General features: G+C 45.3%; 1 protein-coding gene across 1 annotated transcript; it reads right to left on the reverse strand.

Annotated features, from left to right (window-relative positions):
* Nucleotides 1-13,218: 13,218 nt before the first annotated feature.
* TMEM158 (transmembrane protein 158) lies at nt 13,219-14,622 on the reverse strand. The gene has a single exon (XM_063156586.1). The coding sequence runs from the start codon at nt 14,443-14,445 to the stop codon at nt 13,453-13,455; it is 993 nt and encodes a 330-aa protein (XP_063012656.1). The 5' UTR covers nt 14,446-14,622; the 3' UTR covers nt 13,219-13,452.
* Between the last annotated feature and the right edge of the window lie 627 nt (nt 14,623-15,249).

The following is a 15,249-nucleotide window of genomic DNA, read 5'->3' on the forward strand; positions in this document are numbered from 1 at the left end:
GCTGAGGTAATAAAACAGATTTGGGTAAGTCTGTTGAACCTGCATGCACTGAGGTGTTCATGGTGCTTTACGCCACTGTGCATTAATGGGACAACTGGTGAATGTGGTGAATGCACATTTTCTGCTATTTAACTTGCCAATGAGTCACTTTTGCTCATTGCACAGGCCAGTCTTTGATGGCATCATTAGAGTGTGATTACATCATAAATCACACAGGTGTGAAAGCAAATAACCATCTCTGCAGAGCAAAGATGTGACTTGAGAATATCTGTATTTTTGTGTCTCTGTCTTCCTTGAGAAAGCAAGATATATACAATCCCATTTCTCTCTGATGTACTTAGGAGAAATCACTCATTTTAATTGCAGTGGCTACCTACATTTCTTGTATGCTACTTTTAACTTTGTGAATTATTTACATTCAAAATTAATCATGGGTCATGATGAGGTAAAGAAGAGAAAAGCTATGTGCTCTAAAGGAGTAAGTCCTTCCATTTTCCATGCCTCCCATCTGAAAAACTCATATCCCAAGAGTCAGGTCAGGAGCATGGCATGGCCAGAGGAGGTAGTGAAGGATGCAGTCAGGGATCAAGCAAGATCAGGTGAAGTGGTGGAGAACAGAGAAGCAGGTCAGAGCTAAGGTGTTCAGAGGCAGAATCAGCATGCAGAGCCAAAAAGCAGGAGACTAAAACAATGAACAGCAGCAAGAATCTGGAGCACAACAGCAGCCAAGAGCTGGGCTAAGCAAAGTCAGGGCACCACAGCAGCCCCCAAGGACAGTTTAGGGGCTGGTGACCAGCTGCAGCTTGACTGTGTGGGACCCACAGATTGGTCTCAGAATACCCCTGACATTTTGGAGCAAGAGGAGAAGTGGGGTAGTCAGAGACCTCCTCCAGAGCAGTGCAGCAATGGCACTGCACCTCTTGAGCTGCACTGTGGTCAGCTGGAAGCTTGCAGCTGAAAACTCAGTGGGGTTCCTGTGAGGAAGCATCGAGGTGCCACAGGCTGGGCTTGCTGCTGGAACATGCCTTTGGTACAGGGTTGTGTGCGCAGCACGTCAGAATGGGCTTGCTGAAGGTTACACAAAGGTGTCCTCAGGCTAGGACTGGAAAGCCTGTAGTAAGTCGTACGCTGTCTACATCTTCTCACAGGTCAACTGCATGTCAATCATGTTACCATTCCTACACTGGGCAGTTCCTCACAGAGGCCCAGCTTTTGTTAATACTGCCTCCAATTATTATTCAAGCACATGTTTTTGCTATCCATCTCATACATTAATTTTTTTCCATTTCTCAATCTCATCTGTAGTCTGATTACAATTCTGACCTTTAAGGCAAGGCATGGCTTGTTTTTTAAAGGGCATTCTCAGTGAAATGTACACATAAATGTAACCTTATTAGACTGGTTATTACTGGTTATTAATGGCATGAGACATAAATATCTGTGCACAGAGACTATAACCAGATGTACTCCTGAAGTAAAATACCAGTCATGTTACTGCTAATCACCCAGACCTTTGGGCACAAGCAATGCTCACCTAACAAAGTTAGAGACAGGAATGGATTCTTCTGTGAGAACAACTGTGGTAGTTTATTTTGTCACCATCTTCAAAAAGGCACTTAAGGAAAATAAAATTTAGGATATGCAATGGAATGCATTACAAGAATATACTTTGACTCAAAAACATTCTACATTAAATATTCTGATGTGTGGGTCGGGGAAAACAGGAAACCATCAAAGTTATGGTGGGATCTAGCAGCCAAACCACCAATGGGGAAAAATATCTTGGGGAACGAAGTGTGAAACCTTGGAAATGCAAGGAACCTGGAGAACTGAAACAGGCAATGTAAACACAAATGTCTTTCAGCCATGACATTTGGATTCCATTTGCACAGCACCTTAAGGCGCGAAGAACTGCAGAAAATCGTGCTCATTTGAAATACTTTTTAAAAATCCTGGCTCTCATGAGTACCTAACAAAGCAAAAACATGACAGCATGACTGAGCATGGCAGGACTAACACAGTGATCATCCCCCTGCACTCAGCACTGGCCAGGCCACACCTTGAATCCTGTGCTTAGTTTTGGGGCCCTTCCTACAAGAAGACATTGAGGTGCTGGAGTGGGTCCAGAGAAGAGCAGCAAAGCTGGGGAATGGTCTGGAGCACCAGTCTTATGGGAGGCAGCTGCAGGAACTGGGGTTGTTTGGCCTGGAGAAAAGGAGGCTCAGGGGCACCCTCTAGAAATCCCTGACACGAGGCTGTAGACAGGTAGGATCTTCTCCCAAGTAACAAGCAACAGGACAAGAGGAAATGGCCTCAACCAGGAAAGGTTTATGTTGAATGTTAATTAAAATTTATTCCCAGAAAGGGTTGTTAAGCGCTGGAACAGGGTGTCCAGGGAAGTGCTTGAGTTACTGTTCCTGGAGGTATTTAAAAGACGTGCAGATGTGGCACTTATGGTTGTGGTTCAGCGACGAACACGGGGACATGCAAGGCTAAGTTTGGACTCCAGGATCTAAGGTTCTTTTCCAATCTAAACAGCTCTATGATTCTGTGGAAACTAGAGTTAGTCAGAGCAGCCTCTCTGTGCCTCTCTGTGCCTCAGAGCACCTCTCAAAGCACCTCTTTAGACCAGCCTGAGCACATGATGATTGTGCTGCTCTGTCTGAAGCAGCACTCACACCAACAGCCGTGGTAGCACAATGTGGCAGCTCTCTCTCACCAGGCAGCCACACCAGGAAAGCACCTCCTCAGACCTGTGCCAGCCACCTGATCTACGTGCCCACAGCTCATGGACACGTGTAGGGTTGTGCCACATGTAGGGTTGTGCCACACGTAGGATTGTGCCACATGTAGGGTTGTGCCACACGTAGGGTTGTGCCACATGTAGGGTGTGCCTCGGAGGTGGCACAGGGATGACCCTGCAGTGGGGATGGTGGCTGCTGCCCTCAGCCCTTGGCCTGCCCTCTCTGAGAAGTTTCACCCCCTGCTCACCCAGGAGAAGACTCAGATGTGTCAGTTCAGTGTTGTTAACTGCAACCCATGGGGTGAGTCAGTAAGAGGCATGGGCTGCTGTGTGGTACTTTCCATCAGTAAGGCTCTCATGGGATCTATTTTTTCAGCACATGTATATGTACTCTGTACTTTCTCTGAAGTAACTCGAACCCCTACACTTCAGTTGTCTGAAACAACATAAAAACCGATGGCAAAATGGAAAGTTAAACCCCTCAAATTCAAAACAGAGGAGCTGATATATCCTCCTTGGCTTATGCTTTATCCAGACTGACTGCTCAGTGCTTTGAACTGAGAAATAAAGATCAATTTCTTACAATCATTGCAGCAAACGCTGATTTCATTTTTCTCTGAAGTCACACTCCACTCTTTATAACAGACAGCCTAAGGAAACATCCAGCACACTCTGTTCCTGTGCTACCACCGAGCCTACAATTGCTTGAAAAAAGTTTTTGCTGAATTGCTCACATATTCCACTGTTTCTTGAATAACCACAGCTATAAACATGCTGAATAAAACTTGATAGTACAGCAGCTGTAGGAAACAAAGGCAAGAAAATGAAGATGGTCAAAGCGAAAAAACATTTTGTACCTTTTAAATCTTAATATTCAAGATGATCTTTTAGGCACATGAAATATGCTTGTATCATTGAGAAATTCAGACTAGTAGTTTGGAAATATTTTATGTGCATTGTCATGAGTAACTGGTTTTACTGTAACTGTGGGATTGGAAGATATTAGGAAGCAACTAAGCACAATGGTTATTTGCCAAGCAATAGCAGAAAGCACATGCTTGAGAACTTGCTGTGAATGCTTTCGATTGCTGCAGTCAACCTGTAGCACTTAACACTGAGGATTCTGGCATTTTGAATATATTACAGAAATTTACTAACTCTTTGGTGCTTTCTAGCTTATGAGCTCTCTGAATATCATTGTTAGAAGTATTTAACTGTGATTTTAAGCAGTTTTTGGGTCAGAAATGTCATTAACACTATTCATCCTCATAGATTTCACATGATTTTTTATATTTAACAAAAGGAACATAGCAATAGAGACCTCTTGATTGACACAAAGATATTAAAGATAGTGCAGTTACCAGATGAATCACAGGCAATTTGATGAAATTAATTGGGAAATGTTCAAAAAGGGATCCTATTCCTGTCACTATGCTAAAAGATTTTCTGATCATGCAGTTCAGGGGAGCTGTTCTCATGGCAATGGGCAGGAGTTACATGCACGAAAAAGACTCCTGTTTTGATTTTGAGTAACTGGATCATTCAGCACCTGTGCTTCAGGGGGTTTGTTTTTCTTACATGGGTAAAGTCTCTGATTTCTGCTTCATTGTGCTCTGCACATGTAGGAAAACAGATCAGCCAATGTTGTTTTCCTTCTGCACTTTGTGTGTGGGAGGAGAGTAAATCTCTCTGACCCATTCCACCCACGGCACTTGAGTTAGCACTGGGCATCACCAGTATCAATCTCACTGGCTGAATTCAGGGAACTCAGAATTGTCACAGGCATGAAAAATTCCAGCTGCAGGAAGAAAATAAGAGTTGTCATCTTCTGTCTTAACCCAGCATGGGCTGATGCCTTTTAGTGTTACAATGGGGATCTCATGGGGAGAGGAGATGAGTCTCTGTTTCAGAGATGGAGATAAGTAAGTGATATTTTGGAGGATGGGTTTTGTATTAGGCAATCCACTCTAACATTAGGACAGCTAGAGCAAAGCCTAGGAAATTACATTTTATATGCAGGGCAATGAAGTATTGCCAGGTACTATCTATAAATTCCAAAAAAATTAACCAGTCAATTATGAAAAAAATAAAGAAGTCAAGCTCTGAAAAAAATAATAAAGCCAGCCAAAAAAGCATGCAAAACTCTGAGTATAGGATAAAGACTTCTGTACGTGGTTCATATAATGCACAGACATTCCTGGACAGCTCAGCTAAAGATCTTTTCTGCTGAAAATGACTTTTAGACCAAGCTTTATTTCATTTCCAAAATGGTAGATATGGTTTTCCTTAGCTGCCCCACACGGACCTATAAGGAAGGTCCACAGCCACGGTGCTGTGGAGCACTCCACAGGCATGGAATGCAACCAACTGAGCAAGAGGAATGAGAGGTCTGCTGGATGGGGTCCTCTCCATGAAGAGCTACAAGTACTCCAGTTTTAGTTTTTGTGAGAAACTGCTGCTTGCACGGCCTTGCTGTAAATTTATTCACAGTAATATCCACCATAACTGTGTTTCCAGGAAAGAAGGAAAGGTCATGTGTGGCTGGGGGGGAGTACAGAGGGATAAGACATCAATCCTCATTTTCTCAGCCCCTAAGCAACCCTACAAAAAGATAGCAGGAATTGAAGTACATTGGAAAATGCTCATCCTAGGGACTGGATGAGATGTTGCATATAAATATCATGCCCCAAAAGTGGGTTTCTCTGTGTTAAGTAAATGATGTGACCCTGCATCATTAAGTGCTTTACATGTCCTGGAGGAAATGAAAAAAAAATCAGGAATTCATACTAAGTATTGCCTGAAGAAAGTACTTTCCAGTTTCCATTTAGGAGCAACTACATTTCTGGCATAATTAGGCACAGCTCATATTCTCCAGAGAAAATGTGATGAAACGCAAAGTGCAAGAAAAGAAATGAAATAGCCCCATGATTAAATATCCACCAGCTACATCCACACCAAATCTTCCATATATTCACCTCCTAAAAAGATTTCTTACACTTTGGGGGATTCTTTCATATTCTTTTGGTTTAATTAGAATCTCTTCCAGTAACATTCATCACTTAGTAATGATTTGTTTTAATATGTCTGCTCACAGCAACAGATATCAATGGGAAAAACATTTCCAGAATAAAGCTACTGCCTGGCTAAATCATGATCAAAATTGTGCAGAATACCTTAATTTAACAACATAAGGCTCTGTACATGCCCTTCAGTGCAAAAATGAACACAGAAGGAATAAAATAATTTTAATGCCTTGCATTTTTATTGTGCTTCACACACTCAAAATGCTGCATGGAATTTACCTCATTAGTCCTTTCACTACCAGTATGACAAGTTTGTCAAATATTAGTTTGTCCTCAGCTAAAGGGACACAGACAAGTTTTCATAAGGCCTGAACCTCACAAGCCCCTGTCTGAACTGCACATTCAGCTGTCATCATCTAATAAAAGGAGGGCTGTGGCGAGTTAGCCTGGCCACTCAGCTTTACCAGTAAAGCCAGAGGGCTACTAGACCAACACTTGAAAAATCTGCCATGTCTGCTGCTCATACAACTTCCCCATGGCCCATAATCCAGGGCAGCAGTGTTCGCTGTCTGCAGAATCCAAGATTTAATTGAAAAGTAATGGGTTTTGGCTCTGTGGCTGCGTACCTGACTTGAGTGTGACTTTCAGTGCTGGTCCACTCCTAAGTGAGATAATTTCTGCTCTGGCTGTGAGACACCTACCTTTGGTTAGAGCAGAGGGCAGGATGAGACTCATCCTGACATTTCAATTGAGGATACGTGGGAAAACTGACATGTGAGGGCTCCCATGATGCATGAGATAGGGTTTTGGGCAGGTGCATGAGTAGAGGGTGATTCATAGGCAGGACTTTGAGAAATTAAGGAGGAAGGAACTCTTCAAGTGGGTCTACTTTTCACTTACCAGAAGACAAAATAACTTAGGTCCCTTGCTCAGTGTCTGGGGCAGATGTGTGGAAGAAGTCCTGTGATGACAGGACTGGTGTGAGAGACAACTTTGCACTTGGGTGGTTTACCCTTGACACAAGGTTTCCTGTTCATCTTTGCCCTAGAAGTGTCACAGACCAAAGGCATGAGAGGTGCAGCCTGAATGGGTGAGAAGCAGAGTGGAAAAGCAGAATAAACTGACAGCTTCAGTTTCCTGAAGGACTTTTTTAGGGCTTGATAACAAAAGACATACTTGTGGGAAATCTGAAGGCAGAAAATGTCAAGATAAATACATGCTAAGGAAAGAGAGAAGGGAAGAGGGACATACCAAGTGAGAAAGAACAAATCTTAAGAATGATTAATTTTCAATGACAGAAGACAAATGGAGTGAAACTTTGGAAACAATGAAGACAGGCACAAAAAAGAGAAGATTCTGTAGGTAGTCATTAAAGTGTTTGAGTGAGAAAGTATTGGCAATATAAATCAGAATGCCACCCACAGCATTCCAGCACGTAGTCTTGTCTGCAGCAGTGGCCTGACCCAGCCTGGGACCAGCACTGCTTCAGTTCAGGTGGAAAGCTTTAATACAGTCATGATGAACATTCTTGTGTTGGACAATGAGAAGCATATTTTTGACACGGATCAGTGCAAGATGTGATGGAAGAACCATGCCCATTCTATAAAAATGGTATTTTAGCCTGTTTTCCTTACAACCTCAGAGAACACGTGAAGACAGAGTAGAGCATAGAGTAGAGTAGAATCAGAACCATAGAATCACAGAATGTGCTGAGGAGAGGGGACCCAGGAAGACCACAGAGTCCAGCTCCTGCACAGGACACCCCAAAAACCACACCATGTCTCTGAGAGCATTGCCCAAACCCTTCTTGGACTCTGGCAGGCTTGGGGCCACGACCACTTCCCTGGGGCAGGATAGAAACCACAAGCATGAGAGTGCTCTGCCATTTCACTGCTTAGCTGCCAGTAACAGAGAGTCAACTCTCTTTTTATTAATGGTATTGTGGTATCATTTCCTAATTTTTCTTAAGCCCCACATTTCTTCCCAGGCTTTTATTCTCTTTTGCCACTAGTTGTGCTATTTGGGGCCAAAACTGTTATCAGTTGTTCAAGCAAAGAACTGAAAAGTTTGGACATGGAAAGACTGAATATGAAGTACGTAATTAAGTTCTTAATTCACCTTGTGTCCATTTTCTTTTCTCTCTATGATCTTAAATGCTGTCTTTTTCCCATCTAAAACTTTGCAACCTCTTTGCATGATGTGCTTGCACATTTTCTCCCTTTTATGCTTTTTCTGTCTCATTTTTTAAATTCCTCCACGATCTTCTTCTGTATCTCCATTTATACCACTTCATGTTGCTTAGCAACACCCAGAATGACACCAACAAGGTACAATCCCACTGTTTCTAACAAGTCTCACCTTACAAGGAACACAAACATGATTTTCCTTCACAGCCCCAGTGAATTCACTTCCTGAGAATGGCACTGATCTCTTATTTGTCTCATTAATCTGATGCTTTCTATGAGAGCTAAGAACAATTCAAACAGGCAGAAACAAACAGCATTTCATAGGATATTTGCATCTTTCAGCTCTGCTCTGTTTTGTTCTGACATTGTTAACCTGCTGAGGTAATACAAAAGTGAAAATAAGAGATAATGGTGTGGATCCTGGTTTTCCCAATGTGAAGATCCAGGGACTCTGATTGACATACAAATGCTCAAACTGCTACACTCAGGAATGAACCCAAAGTTTATAAAAAGTTGGAGATGTCCACAGATCTAATTAAACACCATCCAGATATTTCCAATAAATATCTTTAATATCCCAGATTTTACACCAGACCGCTTTCTTCCTCAGCACAGTAGAACAGACACAACAAATGGGCTAAGCTACTTTTTTATTATTAGGATGATGATTTACAATTATTTTGGACAACTTATTTAACCAGAATTAAGAAGATGGGACATGAAATACAGTAACTTATCTGTCAAGAGCTGCTAACAGTTCCAAATCATGGAAGAGAATTTTTTTTTCCACAAAAAAATCACATACAAAATCACAATGTGAAACACTCAAATGCACTTCTGATCTTCACTGAAATGTTCAGCTGCTAAGGGGGAAAAGGGAAACTGATTTTTTTTGTTTAAAAATATGCTTTTAAAAATTAGTTACTGATTAAAAAGGTTTTTTATTCTTTGAAATCTGAATACATTTGGGATTTGATATTTACATGTTTCCCCAGAATCATTACAAATGCTTTTTGCAAAGTCAAGGCCTCTCCCTGAAATAGATTGAGAAAAAAAAATTACATTTATTCTGTAAAATTCCTTGAAAAATAACTGACATTTTCATACTAGCTTCAGAAAGAAGCTAACTTCCAAACTGGCAAGGCCCTACATTGAACTGAGAAATCCTGGCTTTGGATTTATAAACTACATGTATAAAAACCAAAGAGAAACAAGAGCATCATACCTACCCTAACCTCTCTCTACATATATATATCTTCAAAATAAATCCTTTGATCTCCAGTCCTACAAAACTTCAATTAACTATTTGATTTCACTAGGCTTTTGTTTGGCCCCTGGGATCACATAATGTCAGCCCAGGAGACACTTTTATTCATCAAGTAGATGTCATGATGAATAATACTTCTTCAGCCAACTACAGCTTTTAATTAGGTTTTTTTTAGGGTCTGGTTCAGTAGCCCTTACTCATATTTAGTAACATTCACTGCACAAATATTCCTGCTGTTCATTAATCATTGAAAGCACTGGTGAACTAAGCCCTGGGTAAGTAACAACTTTTACATTTAACCTAGAATGGCAATTTTGCCCCAAATATCCAAATGCCTCCTGACATACAGAAATGCTTGATCAATGACAACCTATTGAGCAGCAGTGTGCTTATATAATATATAGCTATTATTACACTGTACTACATTTTTTGTATTTTTATTGTTGGAATCAATGTGGCACTAAGTAACAGCAAAACTGTGTCCATGCTAAAACTACATATTCCTCTGCATACTTCCACTTCTAACACATCTGTGAAACACAACTAAGAAAGCAGGTGAGAGATTAAATTCTGAGGTCTGAATATACAGAAAAAAAAATTGTACCAGTCTCACACTAGCACACAAGTCTAGTACCTTCTAATGCTGAATGTCAAGATTGTTCATCGTTTCTGGCATGAAAAAAAAATCTGTAGTAGAGTTGAACTGAATTTTTAAAAGTAAATCAAGAAACTCCCTCTGTTCCTAGATATCCCTTGCTTTCCAACAAACACTCACATATAAATAAAGTCAGGATAACTTACCAGGAAACACGATCCAACAAATAGTGAAGGAAAACCAGTACTACTTGTTTCTCATCGTCCCTTTTCTCACTTCTCCTTTAACTTTCTATTCTACAGAATTAGTCCTCCTATGTAGATACATGTATACAAATATATGCCCTCCCTGAGTACATAAAGGATTATACACGGTGACTAATCTGCTCTCCTGCTGACCCTGCTACCTGCTGGTCTTAAAAATAAATCCAAATGAATAAAAATGGCTTAGAGTCAACTCCAGTTTAGAGTCAATAAAGCTCCACTCCCAGTGCAGAAGAAGAGAAATAGACATTTCAGTGTCTAAACTCGTAATCTTAAACTAGCGGGCGTGCAGATTTATCATTCAACAGTGCCCTGGGCTTGCCTCTTCTAGGTTGCATTCATGTGAAATTCCCATGGATGAAGGCAAAAATTACTCAAAATTATAGTTTACTTAGACTCATAGTAGCAGCCACAGCTCCAGGAGCAGAGATGTTAGGTGTAACTGACTGAAGAAAGCTCACAGTTTGCATAGTGCATTCCCACTGTCTGTTCCCTATAGGAGAAGCCCTGCTGCCACCCCACTGAAACCTGGGGGTTCAGGGAGTTAGATTCAGCCTAAAGCCTGTACAGCAGGTAATCCCTGTGCCCCCTGCTGTGCCTTAAACTCCTCTTTAAGGGACAGAAACACGGACTGGTCTCTCTCTGCAAAGGGAACTCATGTGCATGGTCACTGTGATCTAAGGAAACACCTTCAATAACCCACAAAGGCTCTTTGCACATTGTGTCTGAGATCAGCACTCCCTGAAAACATTGCAATTTTTTTGTATTCTGGACAATATTTGCCTTTGGAGTTTGTTTGATGCCATCCCTGTGTTCTACACATTCACGTCTTAGCAGATTTTTAATAATAGCTCCAGTTAAAAGTGTATTTATAGAATAACTATACAAAAATCCCTCTCGTGTATCATGTTTTTTAAGTGAAGCAGCAAAATATTCTGAGTGTGGCACTGTCTATTCATGGAGTTTGTATTCAAGGTGATATGGATGGAAGTTACAAAAACAAGCCATTTTGTACCAGTTTGGATGTTCCACCTGCTACGTCTGCAAGAAGTTGCCTGTTTCAGACAGTAACATCATTCCCTTGTTTACGTTGATGCAATTCAGAAAAAAACCCCAGTGAAACACTAGTGAAACAAGGATAAGCAAAAAAGAGATTCCACCCTTGAGCTTAAGCACAGGCTGCCTGCACCACAGTGAGGACTATACATCATGAATTATTAAAGCCAGAAAAATTTCCAGTACAAATTGTTAACTCTCTGCCTAAATGCATTTCATTCAAAGATGAAATTATTCCCTAGCATGGCAACTTTTCTGAAGTGGTCTATTCCATATGTAGAACATTTCTCTTTTGAGAGGGTGTTAGCAGTATCTTCATGTTTTCCTGTTAGCCCTGCCTTTCAATATGAAGAGGTGTCTCTGTCACAGAGGAGATAATAGGCAAAGAATTGCTCTCTAGCATGTCAAATGTCTGCCAAGAGTTTGCACGAGGTGGAAATGACACTGTTTTACACATCAAGCTAAAAAAATAGGGGCTCTCTAAACTCGGTGTACAGGGGCAGGTGCCCTTTGGATCAACAGGTCAAGAGAGCACTTCCCACAGTGGCCAGAAACTCTGCTTTCTGAAAACAATGCCACTGCAATGCTTACTCAAGTGACAACCCCAACAAGAGGATCAGCAGGAGGAACAGAGGGTGTAGAGGCAGCTTACTAACATGGAGCATTTTTAAATCTTGATTTATTTCTGCTGTTTGTCAATCTTTTTCTCTTTTTTTTTTTTTTTTTTTTTTTTTTTTTTTTTGTCCAGACAGCATACCCATAGAGCATGCATTTATTTTGTTTTGTTGTCAGTTAAAAAATATGGGAATCCTAAGAATTTAATCCCTCCAGCCTTTCTATCCAGTCATTTCCACCATACATAACAAAAACACCAAATTAGCCCCAAGCAAATTCATGCCTTCCTAGCAAATAAAATACATCGATGTTGGCAAAAAATGAGCATTCCTATGGCGAATATTTGTCACTTAGCTCTTATTTTGGTTTTAGAGACTTCAGCTGGACTAATCATGTCTAAGGCAAATGAAACAACTTTTTATAAGGCTAAACAGCTGGAAGTATACAACAAATGATATTTCAGGCTACACAACTGTCTGCTCAAACAAGAGAAAGAAATCTTTCTTCTTTGCACCCTTGCACAGCAGCAGCTGGAATCTAGTTCTGGACTGGCAGCTCCTGCCTTCTCACCCCACAGACTTGCTGTGAGTAACCCTGCAGACTGGTAGATGAAAAAGAGGTACAGTATTACTGTGTCTCCAACAAATACACTGCATCCAAGCTGGTTTTGAGGAATGAACATTGAGCAAGTCAAGAGACTTGCCCCACACTGTTTAGCACAACTCAGAGTGGGCCTCACCTTTCCAGGACCGAAGCCACTCAACCTCAAACCAAGGAAAAAGCCGTAGTCTGTGGAGACGTGCAGATGAAATTGCTTTGGAGGATCTCTGGCACAGCTGTGCTCCCCACCCCTCTCCACCCAACCCTGGTGTGGGCATTCAGACCCACATCTGCTGCACAGATAGGGCAAACCCCAGTCAGAAATCCCAGCTCTGGGATTCTCCTTTTGCCACCAGCAGCTCTGGTAACACCATTTCACGGGGAAAGGAGCTTCGTGGCAGGTTTGCAGACAGGAAGGCCAGCCAAACCCTCTGTTCCACCCTGGAGGAAACAGACCAACAAAAGGCTACAGTGGCTCCAGAAAGAAAACCTCTGTATTAAAAGCCAAATAACGCGGAGCTACAATAATAAATACACACTATCTCAACCAGGAAATAAAGTGTGAAAGGTTCATTAAAGTTCAGCTTCAGCAGTAACAATATATATACCACATCGCTTCTCCATTCTGTCAAAGAGAGAGATATCCCTTTCTGTCCATAAAGGAAAAACCCGTTCAAACCATACCCTATACAAAAACGCTACTCTGACAACAAATGCAGCCGAATAGGAGGGTCTTTGATTTCCTCCATAGAATTTTTAGGGGGGCTTTTTCTTGCCTTTTTTTTTTTTTTTTTTTTTTTCCTAGGGGAGGGGAGTTGTTTGGTGGGTTGGTTTTTTTTTTTTTCGTTTTTTTGGTTTTTTTTTTTTTTTTTTTTTTTTTTTTTTTTACTAAAAGGTTCGTTTAAAACGGGTATTAAAGATATAAAACGCGCACATATGATTCGGTCCCCTCGGGGCCGCTGCCCTCGGGGCCGGGCCGGGCGCGGAGGCGGCCCCACGTCCCGCCGCGCACCTGTGGCACGCTGCAAACAAGAAAAACGCGACAGAGTCCGTCCCGCGTCCCTCCACGGCACAGGACGAAGAGCAGGGGGTCACCGGCAGAGGCTACTTGGCGGCGGCGGCGGTGGCGGTGCTGGCGGCGGTGCCGCGGCGCTGCTCCATGCCGTTGGGCAGGAACCCCGCGATGATGGGCACGGGCCAGATGAGGGCGGCCACGCTCCACACGATGATGACCAGAGTCATGAAACACGCCACCAAGGTGGACTCGATGGGCTTGCGGTTCATCCGCCAGCCCGGCTCGCCCTTCAGCTCCTCCAGGCTGAAATCCAGGCAGCAGAAATTCAGCGGCTCCCCTTGCAGCCAGTACTGGCCGGGCTCGGCCGCCGGCGGGTAGGAAAGCGAGGAGGAGGAGGAGGCGGCGGCGGCGGCGGCGGCAGCGGGGGGCTGTGGCTGTGGCTGTGGCTGTGGCTGGGGCGCGGTGCCCCGCAGCCGCCCGACCCGCCTGCTCCGCACCCAGCTGCAGCCCACGCAGAGGCGCAAGTCCTGCTGGGCGCCGCCGGCCGCCAGCCCCAGGTGCTCGATGAGCAGCGGCGGCCCCACGCGGTGGAAGGCGGCGGAGAAGAAGGCTCGCCCGTGGCTGTTGGTGGAGAAGAGCAGGAGGTCGCACTGGATGCCCAGCGGGCGGCTCCAGCGCACCAGCAGCGAGCTCAGCATCTGCCGCTGCACGCTGATGTTGCAGTGCGGGTCCTCGGCGGGCTGCGGCTGCCCCTGCGGCTGGGGACGCTGCTGATGCTCCTGCCCCGGCTGCTCCTGCCCCGGCTGCTCCTGCTCCTGCCCGGACGTGGTGGGAGCGGAAGGGAAAGGCTCTTGGCTAGGGGCAGCCGGCGTGCCCGGGCTGTCGGTACTGCCTTCCTCCTTGCTCGCTGCCCCGTCGAGGTCCATCTCGAGGCTGGCCAAGGAGCGGGAGGAGGAGTTGGCAGGGGGCAAGAAGAGCTCCTGCTCCTGCTCCTCCTGCCCGCTGGCAGCCGGCGAGGGGCTCCAGCCCTGGCAGGACGGCAGGCAGGCGGCCAGCAGTGCCGGGAAGAGCAGCGGCAGCATGGCATTAACTTACAGCCGGAGAGGAGGCAGAGGAGGAGGAGGAACGGGAGGCTGCATGGCGCTGCCGGCTGCCATCCGGGAAAGGAGGCACAGCGCTCTCGCCGAGCGAGCGAGAGAAAGGGAAGGAGGGTGGAGGCAGGCGAGGGGGTGGGAGCGGGGCTGGGGCTGCCGCGGCGACGAGCCGAGCGAGCCGGGAGCCTCGGTGACGGCAGCGGCTCCCCCCTTCCCCGCCTCCTCCGCCCCCGGCCCGGCCCGGCCCGGCAGCGCCCCGGCGGGAGGAGCCGAGCGGAGCCCGGCGGAGCTGGCCCGGGGCACCGCGCTCCCTGCCCCGGGGCGCGGGCCTGGGCGGCCGCCGCTCTCCCCTCAGCCGGCACCGTCCCCACACGGGGCCGTCCGCTCACAGCGTCCCCCTCAGCCGCGCCGGGCCCCCCGCGGCCATGTCCATGGGGAGAGCCGGAGCCTCCAGCTCCAGCGCCCCGTCTGACCCGCGGGGACCGCCGTGGGGACCGGCGCTGCCGTGGGGACCTGCGCTCCCCCTCCTCGGTGGCTTTTCCTGGGAGGGAAAGCGGCTGGCAGCGGGCAGCGCCCTCCCGCCGCCGCCTCGGGCCGGGGCGCAGGTCCGGGAACAGCATTCAGGAACCGGCTGCACACGCTTTCACTGGACTTTATGGGAAGGGAACGGGACGGGACAGGACTGGGGAGACGCGGAGAAAGGGATTTTAAACTCGGTGCCTGCGCTGTCCACAGCGGTGCCCTCCAAGTCCGGCCTCGGCCCCAGGATGTGCCTGGCCTTGGACCGCAGGC

This window comes from Melospiza melodia, chromosome 1 (genome assembly GCF_035770615.1).
Source record: "Melospiza melodia melodia isolate bMelMel2 chromosome 1, bMelMel2.pri, whole genome shotgun sequence".
Lineage (NCBI taxonomy): Eukaryota > Metazoa > Chordata > Aves > Passeriformes > Passerellidae > Melospiza > Melospiza melodia.